We start from the raw sequence: 14,347 nt of genomic DNA, 5'->3' as shown, positions 1-14,347 counted from the left end.
AACTAATGTGCTAATGCTCAGCCCACTTTCTCCACTCTCATACAATACAGGGCTCCCTGCCTGGGGAATGGGACCACCCACAGTAGACAGGTCTTCCTATCAGTCAAGAATAAGTCCCCACGGAAATGCCCACAGGCTAACCTGATCTAGACAGTCCCTCACTGAGTTCCCAGGTGACTCTAGACTGTGTCAGGTTGATGGTTAAAACCAATCAACACAGCGTCTTGGCTCTGCTTCTCGGGGAAGAAGAAGCTGCCCAGCCACCCTGGAATCAACATCATGGCGGCTTCTCATCCACACCAGCAGTGTGCTTGGAGCTCACTGCCCTGGTTGGGGGCTTCAGAATAAAGCTAAGTTGGATTTGGCTTTCCAGAAGCATTTAAGGCTTGGAGAGGGAGACAGTTATTGATCAGAACAAAAGTCAAGAATGAACATCTAATACAGTAGAGCTCAGTATGCTACCCCTGCCCCAGCAGCTCTGAGAAGGCAAAAGCTCCTGCCAAGGAGCATCCAACGCTCCCAGAGAACATTACCTAAGGACCTTACCATAGGCAGGGAGCCTCTTTTTCATCCCTGAAGAAGCCTTGGGAGGCGGAGTGGCCCTGGAACCCTCGGGTTCCCATACCATGGAAGAGCAGAGGGCTTCAGTCGCGGCAGCTCTTCCATGTGCAGCTGAAACTGTCCTCAAGAACCAGGACCCCTCCCAACTCCCCGATGCCACCTTGAATCGTAAAGATGACATGGAATGAGCTGCAGCTGTTGGAGCTATAGAAATTAATTCCGGTTTGGTAATAACGTTATGAAGACTGGGCTGAAATAACCGTAATGAGCTCCTTTTAATAAAACTCACCAGTGGGACTCTGTGCTGATGGCCCCCGTGGGGTTGAGCCCGCTCTCGGCTTCCAGAGCCTCCTAAGAGCCTGCCTGCTGCCAAGCAGGGCCTCTCGCCGTGCCCTGATTATGCATCTAGGTAAACATATTTTATCTTAATGACCATCTTCGGGGGAATCTGCAGTCATAGAGTGATTATGTCTTCAAAGTTAACAACCGGAGGACTGACCTTCCTGCAGATGACCTCGCCTGGCCTGGCGCCTCAGTGCATGTTCAGTGACGCTGACACTGCCCAGGATTTAAGGCCTGATGGTAAGCCCCTGCAAAGTCTGAACCATCAGCAGGCAGAGCTGGGTCGGGCTGCGGAGATGTCTCAGTTGAGAAAGTGCTTACCTGTAAGCATGAGAACCTGGTTCTAGTCCCAAGACTCACATAAAAAAAGCCAGGCACTAGGTAGAGTGTGCACCCACAAGCCCAGTGTTCTTACAGGGAGGTGGACAGCAGAAATGGGGGACTCCCTAGGAGCTCATGGGCCAGCCTGGGGTAAGCAGCAGCCAATGCCACCTAGGCGCAACATGGACCGACACCTGAGGTTGCCCTCTCACCTGCACAATGGTGAGCCTCCCTCTCCTTTTTCTGAGTAGTGTAGTGGTCCTTGTTCTTCCTGAGTCCTAAGGAACAGAGATATCTGTTCTAATCCATAATCCACATGGTTGATGCCTTGGGCCAGCAACGCGGTGGGTTCCTCTGTACGCAAAGCGCCTTAGTGAGCTGTGTTTTCAGCCGCTCACCTTGCTGGGCCAGCAGAGATTTGAGACACCAGCAATGTCTCTCAAGCATGTGGTCGTGAAGGAAGGAGGCTGGCAAGAGCCTGCTGAACTCTAGAAAAAGGGTTTAGCTGATTTTCTTCTAGCACTTCTGTGATGTCATTCTGATCCTACCAGGCTGTATTAGTCCATTTCGCCTTACAACAAAATGCTGGAAGCAGCTAACCTTATAAACAAAGGGATTTATGTAGCTCATAGCTTTGACACCCCAAGGGCTTGGCACTGCATGTGCTTTGCTCTCTTCCTCTGCCTCTTAGTCCCTTCAAGGAGACAGCTCTGTGGAAGTGGGGGTCTTGGTGGTAATAGTCTGTCTTTGGGGTCTCCCTGGGGTGGGATGGTCAGCTGTCTTCAACATCTGAGGCATGCTGCCAACTGTGGCTCACTTCTCCTCATCTTCACTTGCTGTTTCTGTGTTGAGTCTCCCGTTTCCTGTGTTTTGTATCTTACGTTTTTCTTGGGCATGCCTTTTGTTTGGATGGACCCTCTCAGCAGCTTTTCAGAAGTAGTAATCAGCAGGTAAATGTTCTGAAAACTTGCATGTCTGGAAACTTTACTCCAGTGCCGTAGTTCAAGAATTTGGGGTGAGACTGCAGTTCAGTTCATTTCCATCAGGATGTTCTCTCTCTCTCTCTCTCTCTCTCTCTCTCTCTCTCTCTCTCTCTCTCTCTCTCTTTTACTGTTTGCTTTTTCTAATGCTGCTTCCATGACATCTAAGCAATTTTGAATCCATCTCTTTTTTATTTTTTTATTGATTTTATTGAGCTATACATTTTTCTCTACTTCCCTCCCTGCCTCTCCCCTCCCCTTCAACCCTCTCCCATGGTCCCCATGCTCCCAGTTTATTGAGGAAATCTTGTCTTTTTCTACTTCTTATGTAGATTAGATCTATGAATGTCTCTCTTAGGGTCCTCGTTGTTATCTAGGTTCTCTGGGATTGTGATTTGTGGGCTGGTTTTCTTTGCTTTATGTTGAAAAAGCACTTATGAGTGAGTACATATGATAATTGTCTTTCTGGGTCTGGGTTACCTCACTCAACGTGATGTTTCCTAGCTCTGTCCATTTGCCTGCAAATTTCAAGATGTCATTTTTTCCTGCTGTGTAGTACTCCATTGTGTAAATATACCACATTTTCCTTATCCATTTTTTGGTTGAGGGACATTTAGGCTGCTTTCAGGTTCTGGCTATGACAAACAGTGTTGCTATGAACATAGTTGAGCACTGAACCCATCACTTTAGGTAGACTTCTGTCACCTGCTTATTCCTGCTAGTTCTGTATGGAATCTTGTAGGTGCTCCTGTCTGCTAAAATTTCATAATCATTTTATGTGTTTTATTCACCTCTGTTGGGCTCCAGATGAATCCTTTTCCACCTGGGAACACCCTCCAGTGAGGGGAATTCTCTAGAACTATCTATTCCCTCCTTTCCGGTTTTCCATGCTCTCTGCGAAGCTTCTGTTATCCAGCAAAGCTTCTCAATCTATTATAATTTTTCAGATTGACTTACTGGTTCACTTTGAAGGAAATCCCACAACTTCATTTTCCAATCATTTCACTGAGTTTATCACTTATTTCATTTTTAAAAAAGTTTCCAGGAGCTCACTTTAATGTTCTCCCCGTTCTTGTTTTGTATGTAGCATCTCCTCTCAGCATCCACAGGATGCTAGCTCAAGCTTTCTGTTCCCACTTTCCTGCCTAGTTCACGTCTTCCCTCTGTTGGAAATTGCTGCAGGTTTGTAGAAAGAATCTGGCATGAAGTCACCCTTTAGGTGGGCTTCACTGGGAGAGCTTTGGGCTCAAGACCGAGAGAGCCGGGAGGAGCTGCAGTGGGAGAGCTTTCAGAGAGATAGCGTCAGGACCCTAAAGGAGAAAACAGTCCCTTTTCATTCCTCCAAAGGAGCTTCATTAGTAAAAGTCACTGCCCTGTGGAGCATGGAGGTCCCAGAAGTCTTCCCCCTCAATTTGAGAGGACAAAGTGCGTTTCTGACTTTTACAGACTTTCGGGGTGGGTGGACAAACTCCATCACATGACCTATGCTGTCCAGGAGTCACACAGCAGGGAGGCACTAGATAAAAGTAAACTTATAATCAAACGTTGTTCTAGGTCTGGGGCTGGGGGGGACCAGGCTTGCTCATAGCTGCTAGGGCGGGGCGGGAGAGCTGTGCTCTTTGAAAAACTATAAGGTCAGAGTGTGTCTATCAACTTGGTTCATGGGGAGCCATGTGGGAGGTCAGGCTGATGTCAGGGGAGAGAGGCAGGTGGAAAAGCAGTGATCTCACGCCCCTTTCCTCTTACCGTTTGGTTTTGCTTTGCTATGTTTTGTTGCTTCTTGGTCTTTATCTGCAGTGTCAGACACCAGAGATATGGTGGCCCTTGGCTGGCTGCTCGTTTGTAAAGGTGGACACTAAACATCATAACTATGATGACTGGAAATGCTGGTGTTAGTACGTGGGCTCCTTTTGCTCTTTGGCTCCTCAGAGTACTCGCACAGTCTCTGGAATGGTGAATATCTGGCCATCAGCATCTTGGGAAAGAATGGACAAGTGGGTCTTCACTGAATCCTCCAGTTTCTAGAATGGTACCCTCACCCTTAGCCACACCAAGTCCTTGCATTCCAGAGATCTCTTATACTTTTTGAAGGAATACTCCAGATCAATGCCAGTCCAACAGAGGGGCATGGGGGCGGGGATTAGCACTGCCCTTCAACTCGTCTGCTCCCCACCCCACCCCTGGATGGTACTTGATGCATCAATTTCCGTGCTTTGGGGAACTGTAGCAGAGACGAGAAGAACTCCGACTCTTCACCATACTGGCTTGGGGCTCAACTAGAATATATCAAGTTTATTACCACGCAACGCTCTCCTGCTTCCCAGCCGATGACTCTTCTGATATTGCTCTCTTCTGCTCACCCTGGGCTTATAGCTTTGGAACTTTACAAATAAAAGTTCCTGACTGACACTTTCCAGACAGACGGATTCCAGAAAGGATTTAAATGGGCCGTTTATGTTCAAGTCTTTATTTTTACCCAGAAGTCTGGGTGTGCCCTTGGACATTTTATCCAGCACATTTCAAGATATTAACTTGCTTTATTATAGTGAATGTGATTTTATAGAATATAGTCTTAATTTGAAGGCATTTCTTTTCATTAGTCTTTCTCATACATGTCTTCTAAGTAAATTCTGCAATTTGCTGGAGTTTCATGATTCTTTTGCAATTGTGTTACACTTGCAGATTCATTGGGAAGGGACTAATAGCCAGTCCAACATTGTATCATTTTTCTCTCCACTTATTATAGACTCTTTTTTTTCTTTAACTTTGGAATGTTAGATTGTTTTACCTTTTGCTTGTCCATGTACTTTCATTATTTTTTGTTTCTCAGTATTATGATGGCTGTGTGCTTTAGTTAACAGGTTTCCCTCCCCTAACCCAATTTTCTAGCTGGTGGTTGTTTTGGACAAGTGAGTTATTGATCACTGTGCTCTCCCTTCCTCAGGGATTTTTTTTTTTTTTTTGATTTTTGATACAGGGTTTCTCCGTAGCTTTTGGTTCCTGTCCTGGAACTAGCTCTTGTAGACCAGGCTGGCCTCGAACTCACATAGATCTGCCTGCCTCTGCCTCCCGAGTGCTGGGATTAAAGGTGTGCGCCACCACCGCCCTGTCCTCTCCTTTCCTGAAAGATTAGATGTGTCTGTTCCTTGGGGGTTGGGAAGGACTTTCCGTGGGAGCATCTAGACTTTCCTTTGGCCGCGTTTTCAGCCAATTCTAGTTCTTTCTTTACTCAGTTCTCTACTGCAGATGTTGGGTTTATACTTGGGTTTATACCTTCTATTTAGTCTATGCTTATTAGAACTTAAGGTGTGTTTAAGATTTGTTTATGTACATGAGTGCTCTATCTGCTTGTACAACTCTATGCCAGAAGAGGGCGCCAGATCTCATTACAGATGGTTGTGAGCCACCATGTGGGTACTGGGAATTGAACCCAGGCCCTCTGGAAGAGCAGTCAGTGCTCTTAACCTCAGTGCCATCCAGCCCCAGAACTAAAGGTTTTAAGACCTTCCCAATTACAGTATTTCCCAATTTTTGTTTCAACATTAATCATGGCCGGGCGATGGTGGCGCACGCCTTTAATCCCAGCACTCGGGAGGCAGAGGCAGGTGGATTTCTGTGAGTTCGAGACCAGCCTGGTCTACAGAGCTAGTTCCAGGACAGGCTCCAAAGCCACAGAGAAACCCTGTCTCGAAAAACAAAAACAAAAACAAAAATCAACATTAATCATTACAGGAACAATTTTTTTGGTTTTCTTAGTGTCTCAATGTCTTCCATATATGTGTAAAAAGGGTGTGTTTTATTTTTTTGGTGGTTTGAACACTGGGTTGTTGTATAAGATCAGATCCTTTATGTATATCGCTAGTGTTTTCTCTAACTCAGGTGCTGTGTTCTAGAGCGAGTGTGTGACTGCTCACGCCTACCTGGCCTTGGCCTCTCCTTGCATCCATTCAGTGCGCTGGGGAGAGCACCAGGTTCCCCCTCACAGCTTCAGATCCTGTTTGCCTCAGCAGCCCATCCCCTTGAATACTTTAGATTTGATTTTAACTCAGGAACAACATTAAGACACCTCACTTGTTTTCGTTGCCAATTACATGATTCACGTTTAATTTCTTCACCCCATTTTTTTCCATCTGTCTTGCCCCCCCTCTTGGTTTTCCCCCATGTAAGTAATTTATAACTGGCTCTACCTGTCAACACAGTTCCCTCCTCCCATCCACCAATGTCCTCTTCCTGGCTCGACATGCACCAGCCGCCCTTCTGCTGGGTCCTGGGTTCCCACTACATCTCTCTGCCAGGACTTCAAACCCTCCTAGCCCCCAGGATCCCTCTGGGGCACTAGGGAAGCTGAGGCCTCCAGACCCATGGACACTGTCTTCTGGGGGTCTCTATCCAAGGGCAAAGAAGCAGGGGATGCCAAAGCAAATCCACAAAAGATGTTAGAAGTGCCCACGATTGTCACTCCTGCTGGAAGGAAGGTGTTGTCTGGGGGAGGAGCTGGAGAAGGAGAGTCTTAGTAAAGGTTCCTTGAAGAGGTGACATTTCAGCTGGAACCTGGTGGATGGGAGAGATAGGGAGGATCATTCCAGGGGGAGCAGATGGTAGAGTCTTCCCTGTCAGGGACTAGTGTGCTCTCTATGTTATAAGCCCCTCCCTGACTTACCCACATTGTCCCCAGTGTTTAGTGAGGGCTATGGAGGTGACATATGGGGATTGTGCCAGTAGGCTTTGCATTAAGTTTGACAAAATACCAAAGAGAAAAAACTCAGAAGAAGGACAGGATTTGGGGTCACAGTGGTTTGGTGGTTTGGGGCCATGGTCACTTGTCCCTATTGCAACTATGGTAGCTCACATCATGGAATGGAGGAGGTGGCTTCCCATCTCATGGCCACCAAGAAGCAAAGAGAGTCAGGAAGGGGCTGGAATCCCAATAGCCCTATCCAGGGTGCATCCCAGCTAACCTAACTTTCTTTTACTAGGCCCAGTCTCTTGAAGTTCCCACTATCTCCCAATAGTGACACAGGCTTGAGCCTGAGCCTTGACCATTAAGCCTAGGAGCCATTTAAGAGCCACACTTCCTTGAGAGTAGAGATCAAACACAGCCCCTCTTCCACAAGCTCTGAGCCCAGTGAGAAGGCAGGCAGCAAGACTTTAGAACTGTCAGCTATAGACTGCCTTCCCTCTGGGTGGTTTGGGGGCTCCTCCAGGATGTGATCATGAGCTAACATAGAGCAGGAGCAGAAAAGTAAAGAGGCCAGCCCAGCAAAGGCACTGGCATAGACTTGCATGGGGCTCTGCAAACTCTCAGGCATCCTTGCACTACAGGGCTGGCACCAGCCCTACCTCACTCTGACTTTACAGACTAGAGTCCAGGTGTTTTTTTTCCTACCAGTTTTGGTTCCCCTAAACTAGCCCTTGTACTGGTGGAGCATGGGGTATCCTCCAGGCCATGTTGCTAATATTGGAAAAGTTGGGGCATGGTGGTACATGCCTGCAATCCCATCACACAGGAGGCAGAGATAGAAGTACAAAAACATCCGGGTCTACAGAATATGTCTAGAACAGCCTGGGATACAGGGTAAGATCCTTTCTGAAAATTCAATAAAAAAAAGAAGAAAAAACAATATTGGGAAGCAAACCCACCCTTTACTGTGGCATATATTTTGATTGCAGGGTCACACTATTGCTAAAATAATAATCATTTTTCTTTTTGTTGTTGTTGCTATAGACAGGGTTCCATGTATTCCATGCTGGCTTTGAGCACCCTCTGTAACCAAGAATGACTTTGAACTCCTATCCTCCTGAATGCTAGGAGTATGAGTGTGTACCACCATGACCAATTGATGCAATATTGGGGTGCAAACACAGCTAGGGAGGCATTCTACCAACTGATCTGCATGCCCAGATTCAGAATCACCACTACTCTTCAAGGTAAAATTCATACTGGATCTAGGCCTTGTTTCAGGTCCCACCTCCTCCTCTCTGGCAATGTGGCCTGATGGACTCAGTCTTTCTGCTCTTTTACTGCCCCTTGTTGATTGTCTTAATCCATTTGGGGCTACTATCACAAAATACCTGACACTGCGGTATTTATTAAAAAAAGATGTTTATTTTGCTCACCATTCTGGGGAATGAAAAGTTCCCACAACATGGTCTTGGAATCCTGGCAGAAGCATTCCCTGGCTGTGTCACAACATATCAAGTGGCAAGATGTGGTAGAAGTATATTCCAGAGGAGGAAAAGAAGCCAAGATGGGGATCTGGTGCAATCTTCTATAACAACAAGTCCCCCAGGGGAGCAACCTACTCCCAAGAGCCCTGGCCCACTACCATGTGGTGGCACTGTCTCTTTAATGAGTCCGGATCCCCTGTGACATAATCACTTCCTCTAGGCCCCACCCCTTAGGAATCTGGCACCTCAATAACTCTTGTGTTGGGGACCATGCTTGCACTCTGAGACCTTGCAGGGACAAGCCAGAGGAGTGTAAGAACAGCCAGGAGCTCCTCTTTTTGTGAGAGCTGAGTGCATTTCCTCCCTGTGAAGGGTTGTGCACAAGTCCTTGTCCTAGAAGCCATCCTGAGGATGCTCGAAGGTGCAGTCCTCGGCCCATGGGCTCAGCACCCTTTGCTGTACAAAACTTATATAGGTGGGCTTGGAGGCTGCCCCAGTCTTCCCAGGGTAGGTACTCTGCTTCCCCCATCCTCTCCCCAGCCTGTTGATCTACACTCAACATCTTTCCTTTGCCTTCTAGAAACTCTCAGACCAGGACTCTTAGATATGGTTTCTGCTGTGTCATCCTTATCAAAGCAAAGAGAGGTCCAGATGCCATCTGGAAGGGTCCCCAAGCAAGGGAATGCCAGGAACCAACTATCATTTGTTCATTCGTCCTTAAAAGTTAGGCTCCTGTGATAGACACCCAGGAAAGGGGAGAGTCAGCCAACCAGGCCATGGGTGCTGGGGCTCCTTTTCTCTCTCTAGCATCTGTCAGCCTCCCACCCCCTTGGGGGACCAGTGGTTTCTCCTTGTGTGTGTTTGCACTTGCGTGTGCATGTGTTGCTGGGAGAGGGAGCTGCCACAGAGAAAAGATAAACTGGAGGCAGCAGTATCTTCCTGTCTCAGCAGGAGGACAGCATTGACAGTTCATTGCCCAGCATACACTAGTACTGACGGATGGGATATATCGTCATGTGAGCAATGGGCCAAGGACCAAGTGGAATGAAGGCCTTTAGGTCATGCTGGCAATCCACCATGTCTGGGGAGGCCCTGAAGGCCAGGGCTGCTGTCAGAGGGATCACTGGAAGGTTGGTCCAGGACCTTTTGGGAGCTTGTTATTGGTCAGAGCTCCCTGGGAAAGACAGGCACGTCAGGACCAGAGTTTAGCCAGTGTTAAGGTCATAACCACTGTGAAGAAAATGGGGGTGTCTTCATAATTGGTGAGGTAGAATATCTGCTTGGATGATGACTCCCATAGGGATACGGAAGAGCAGAGATGGCAGCCAGGCCAAGGTTCATCTAGTCCAAGGGCTGAGGGCGGCCGACCCCACTGCCTTGGTGCACCTGTTACGTCCTGAGGAGCTGGAGCAGACCTGAGGTGGGTTTCAAGAAACTGGACTGCTTGGAGTGGCTGACTCATCTCCCTGCTCCTGGGCTTTGGGACTGCTCTACCAAGGGCTAGGTTGTGGAGAAGGTGTTCTAAAAGATAATGTCCAAAAAGTCAGTCCTGCTGATAGCTAACCTTGGTTGTCCTCGTCTTACCCTGGGAAGAGAGAATCACAATTGTGGATTACCTCTATCAGATTGGCATGTCTATGGGCATGTCTGTAGGACATTTCCTTGACAGCTAGTTGATGGAGGAAATCCTAGCCCTCTCCTAGGCTGTGTAAGGAAGCAAGCCAATAAGCAGAGATCCTCCATGGTCCTTCCTCCAAGAACCTATCTTGATTTCTGATGAGAGCCGAAAACCTCTAAGCCAAATAAACCCTTCCCTGACCAAGTTGGTTTTGGTTAGTCTTTTATCACAGCAGCAGGAGAGCAAACGGGGGACCCCTCCCCACAAAAATCATCAGGATAAGAATAATATCGGCAACCATCATTATCATGCCTGAGCTGAAATTGGCATTTCCAAAGCATTGTTATCAAGCCCCCTTGCTTCGGATGGGCCTGGAGCACATGGTTTGGCTGAACAGCTGTGCCAGGTTGGCAGCACAGCTGCCTTGGGGAAGTCATCAGGCTGGCAGGTGGCTTCCCTGGTGACCTGGGCCCCTATAGGCCTTCTCTCAGTACACCCAGGTGACCCAGGGATGGCCCCAACTCTTAGTTTCTCAAGAGAAACTGGGTGTTCTTGGTGGTTTTTAAAGTGAAACCTTCCAAGTTTCAAATGCTGTCAACCAAATTAGGTACTGTCTAAAAAATACCTGTGGCCCCAAGGAGTACCTCTTCAGTCTGCTATTCCCCTGGGGCTGCCTGTGTGTGACCCTGAGCAAGACAGTGGCAGAAGGTGGTGTCTAACTCCTTCCCCAGGGGAGGATTTTTTTCTGTGGAAATTACCATCTTTGCTTCCCAAGGTGGCTCTGAAGGTGAGCTGTCCCTGCTCGCTGAAAATGCAAAGAAATAAATGCATGAAAATAGAGCCGCAATCCCTCAAGCCTTGTGTCAGGTTTAAGTCCCAGGCGGCTCCTCTGGAAGCATCAGGATGGCCCTGAATCATCTCCAGGCAGCTGAGCGGAGCAGCACTTAGCTCTGCACGGGGCCCTTCCTGCAGGATTGACCCATTCCCCATGCCTAGAGTAGCCCTGGGCAGGATCGACTGTTTGTGCATGTGTGCATGGGTGCATTGCATGTACGCATGACCATAAGGCTATGTACTATAGATGTTCATTTGTGTGTTTGAACATATACAGTGTTTGTACCTGCAGGTTTATATACATATGTTATACGTAGAGAAAGTGTGTGTGTGTGTGTGTGTGTTATTATCAGTTTGTAGTATTAAAGGTAAACTTGAGGGCATGAACTGTCTGTCTGGTTATCTGCCACATAAGGGTTCCTCATCTGTAAAACGGAGACTAAAGGTACCCACTGTGTGACTGCGTGAAGAGGTTTCCTGGGTGAAGAGGGTGGGGTAAGAACAGAACTATAAGCCCAGCTGTCTTGTATCTTCAGGAATGGCTACCCTCTGATGTTTGGTCTCGCCAGTGTGAACCAGAAGGAAATCAAGGCAGACAGCATAGCTGGAGGGTCAGTGGGCATGGCATCCTGGGCTCTGGTCCTGTTGGTGCAGACCCTCACCCTCGGACTCTACTTCTCAGCATATTCAGTGCATAGCCAGGTCCTGGCCATCTAGAGGCAGTTGGTCGATTCTCTCCCAAGACATGCTGTGGGAGGTGTGATGAGAGGAACTTACATGGGTCCCTGAGCAATCCCATCAGCACTGGGGATGGGAGCAGAGTTCTCCCGGTGGAGAAGGGGTCAGGCATTGAAGTCCTGACCCAGGATATGCATATGGTCCATTCCTTGAAAGTTCTGGAGCTAGTTCTGGAAGGAGAGCTAGGAGTGAGGAGACACCGTGTGACACATACAGTCTGTGCTGAGCCTCAGTTTCCCCAGTTTTGTTTGCATTTTTCACTCTTGCCCCCTCTGGACTTCCATCTGTTCTGTGAATGGGCACAGTGCTTTGGTTCAGGGTGCTGTGAGTTTTAAATGACGTAGCGGTCACTCGGATGCCACCCGTAAGCCTGGCTGGTGACCGAGTTGTACCCAGATGGGTTCTATCTTTCTGTGATGCCCCTGGGGAGGGGGTGCTGGGCTGCTACCAAAGAAGGTGTCCTCTCCTTCCAGGAGCCTCCCGGGGCAGCCTGGAGAGCCTCAGCCGAGCCCTGGGCGTCCTGGAGGAGCACATCACCAGCTCCCGGCGGAGGGTGCGCAGGCACGCCACCGACGATGACTACAACATCGAGGTCCTGCTGGGCGTGGATGACTCAGTGGTCCAGTTCCACGGGACGGAGCACGTGCAGAAGTACCTGCTGACACTCATGAACATTGTGAGTCAAGGCTGGGCCGGGGGTAAGGGACTAGGAGTGGAACCGGTCTCTGGGAGGCAAGACTTGATTAGGCAGGGAAATCAGGCTTGGGTGGGGATTAGGCAGTGGCTGGGGGGTCTCTGGGTGGGCCCATTAAAGAGTAGAATGTGGCAAACTGGGCTGGAAGATGTCACCTGGGAAGTGGGTCTTAAGATGCCCGTGGGAGATTATCTTGATTATTAAGGGGGGAAGACTCCACCATTATAGGCAGTACCTCCCGCTGGTAAGTGGAGAGAAGGAGCCAAGCAGCAGCATCCATCACTCTGCTTTTTGACTGTGGGTGTCATGTGACCAGCTGAGCTCTGCCATGCATCCATCCCTCTCTGCTTCCTCATTGTTGGTGGTGTGACTAGCTTCCCCAAACTTCTGCCTTGATTTCCCCCACTGTGACTGACTGTGCTCTTGAATAAATGCTTTATTACTTCAGTGACTTTTGCCAGAGTCTATTATCACAGTGGGGAAAAGAAACTAAGACAGAAGGGCCCTGGAGGGCTGGGCTGGACTCTAGGGTTGGGCCTTACGAGGCAGAGCGGAGCTCACAGTCTGAGATCTTCTCTGTTCTGGATGGTGGGCTCTCCAAAGCCCTGCTAGGAGACTAGCAGTTGGAGGAAGGACTAGGCTGTGACCATGGCTGTGCCTCTCAAGTGGAGCATGAGAAGGGGCTGCTTTGTGGGAGGATGGTAGGCTTACAGAGCACTACAGTGAGCAAGGTCCTCCCAGGACCACCCTGGAGGTGGGTGGACAGACGTGCAGAAATGGGCTCTGCTCCTGGGAGCTAAGGTGGCAGCACCTAGGTTTGCCTCTGGAGGACCCTGGTGAGAGTATGTGGGTGAGCTGAGCCCCGGAAAGAGATTGCCATCCGAGTGGGCTCACTCCTTTAAGTTGTCCCGGTTCCATCCTTGGCTCCCTGAACGTCTACCTTTCCTTGCAAAAGTCTTTGCATTTGTACATTTTATTTTAGAAAATGTTAATCTCATATTAATTTTTGAAAAGTACCTTTAATTTAATAACAACACAGCCATAATCATGGAAATGAACAAACCCCTAAGATATGGCTGCAATAATAATAGTAGCAACAACAATAAATAAAACCGTAATGGTTGCGATTAATGATCTGCCAATGTGTGGCTGTGTGCCAGGCCCAGGCTAGCCACTTTCGGCGCAATATCTTAGGAAACATTCACACTAAGCCTGTAAGCCCGGTAGATATGCAGACCTCACCAGCCTCCAGAATATGTGTTCTTCCCCTAGTTCCACTGCTGCCCAGCTCATAGGGAAAGGTGGGTCTTGTCATTAAAAAGACTAGGTGTGTCCGTGGGAATGAGGTTCCAGTCCTCTGAGCCTTGGTGTTCCCATCATTAAAATGGGCCAGTTCCCTTGCACCCCGTAGGGTAGTTTAAATGGCATAATGGAAGTGAATGAGCTTTGTCTGTCTCTAAGTAAGGTATCGGTAGTTTCAATCTCCAGATAAAATGTAGCTTTGCTCGCACAGCAGTGGCAACAGCACAGAGAGCATCATTCCTAAGGAGTCTGCGGGTGGCCCTGCCTGAATGTGGGGCTCTCAGCAGGACTTCTTCCTGGGTCAGATGCATGAAAATCCTCCTTTTCCCTGGTGGAGGGCTCCTGTGTCACAGAGCTCTCTGGAAGACATCGAGAACTTTCCCCAAGTTTTGACCACAGGCATTCATTCATTCATTCATTCCTGCACACCCCTGTGACCCCACTGTAGCTCTATTTTGAATAAGGATAACAAGATGGTTTAGTTTCTAGAAAAACCCCAGAACCATAAGAATGTTTTAAATGAATCCTGTCTCATCATCACAAGAACAAGAAGAGAATTTCAGGAGATCAACCCGAGGTGTTGAGAAAGGCTGTCTGGGTCACATCTGTTTGCCTTGTCACACAGATGTGCACTTGTGCACACAGCAAGTGTTTATTGGCCAAGTGCTTGTCCTTGTGGGTGGGGTGGTGAGTCTGTCAGAAGACAAGGGTGAGGCACTCCTGGGGCTCGGTGAGGCTCTGGGGTGCGAGGTGTCTCACCCCTCATTCACTCTCCTTCTGCTTCAAGAG

At 48.5% G+C, this 14,347-nt stretch overlaps 1 protein-coding gene across 2 annotated transcripts in view; it reads left to right on the top strand.

Annotated features, from left to right (window-relative positions):
• The window catches only part of Adamts2 (ADAM metallopeptidase with thrombospondin type 1 motif 2), a 201,813-nt gene that overhangs the window by 122,289 nt on the left and 65,177 nt on the right, over positions 1-14,347 (top strand). For both annotated transcript variants that reach the window (XR_012912416.1, XM_075992742.1), the window contains exon 4: positions 12,036-12,238. Coding sequence is in view for 1 of the 2 variants with exons in the window: in XM_075992742.1 (XP_075848857.1) it covers positions 12,036-12,238 (203 nt within the window). In the remaining variant the exon portion in view is untranslated. The remainder of the gene's footprint in view (positions 1-12,035; positions 12,239-14,347) is intronic.

Source organism: Microtus pennsylvanicus, chromosome 11 (assembly GCF_037038515.1).
Source record: "Microtus pennsylvanicus isolate mMicPen1 chromosome 11, mMicPen1.hap1, whole genome shotgun sequence".
Lineage (NCBI taxonomy): Eukaryota > Metazoa > Chordata > Mammalia > Rodentia > Cricetidae > Microtus > Microtus pennsylvanicus.
Note: the sequence above shows the minus strand (reverse complement) of the source record. Positions and strands in the feature narration are given on the sequence as shown.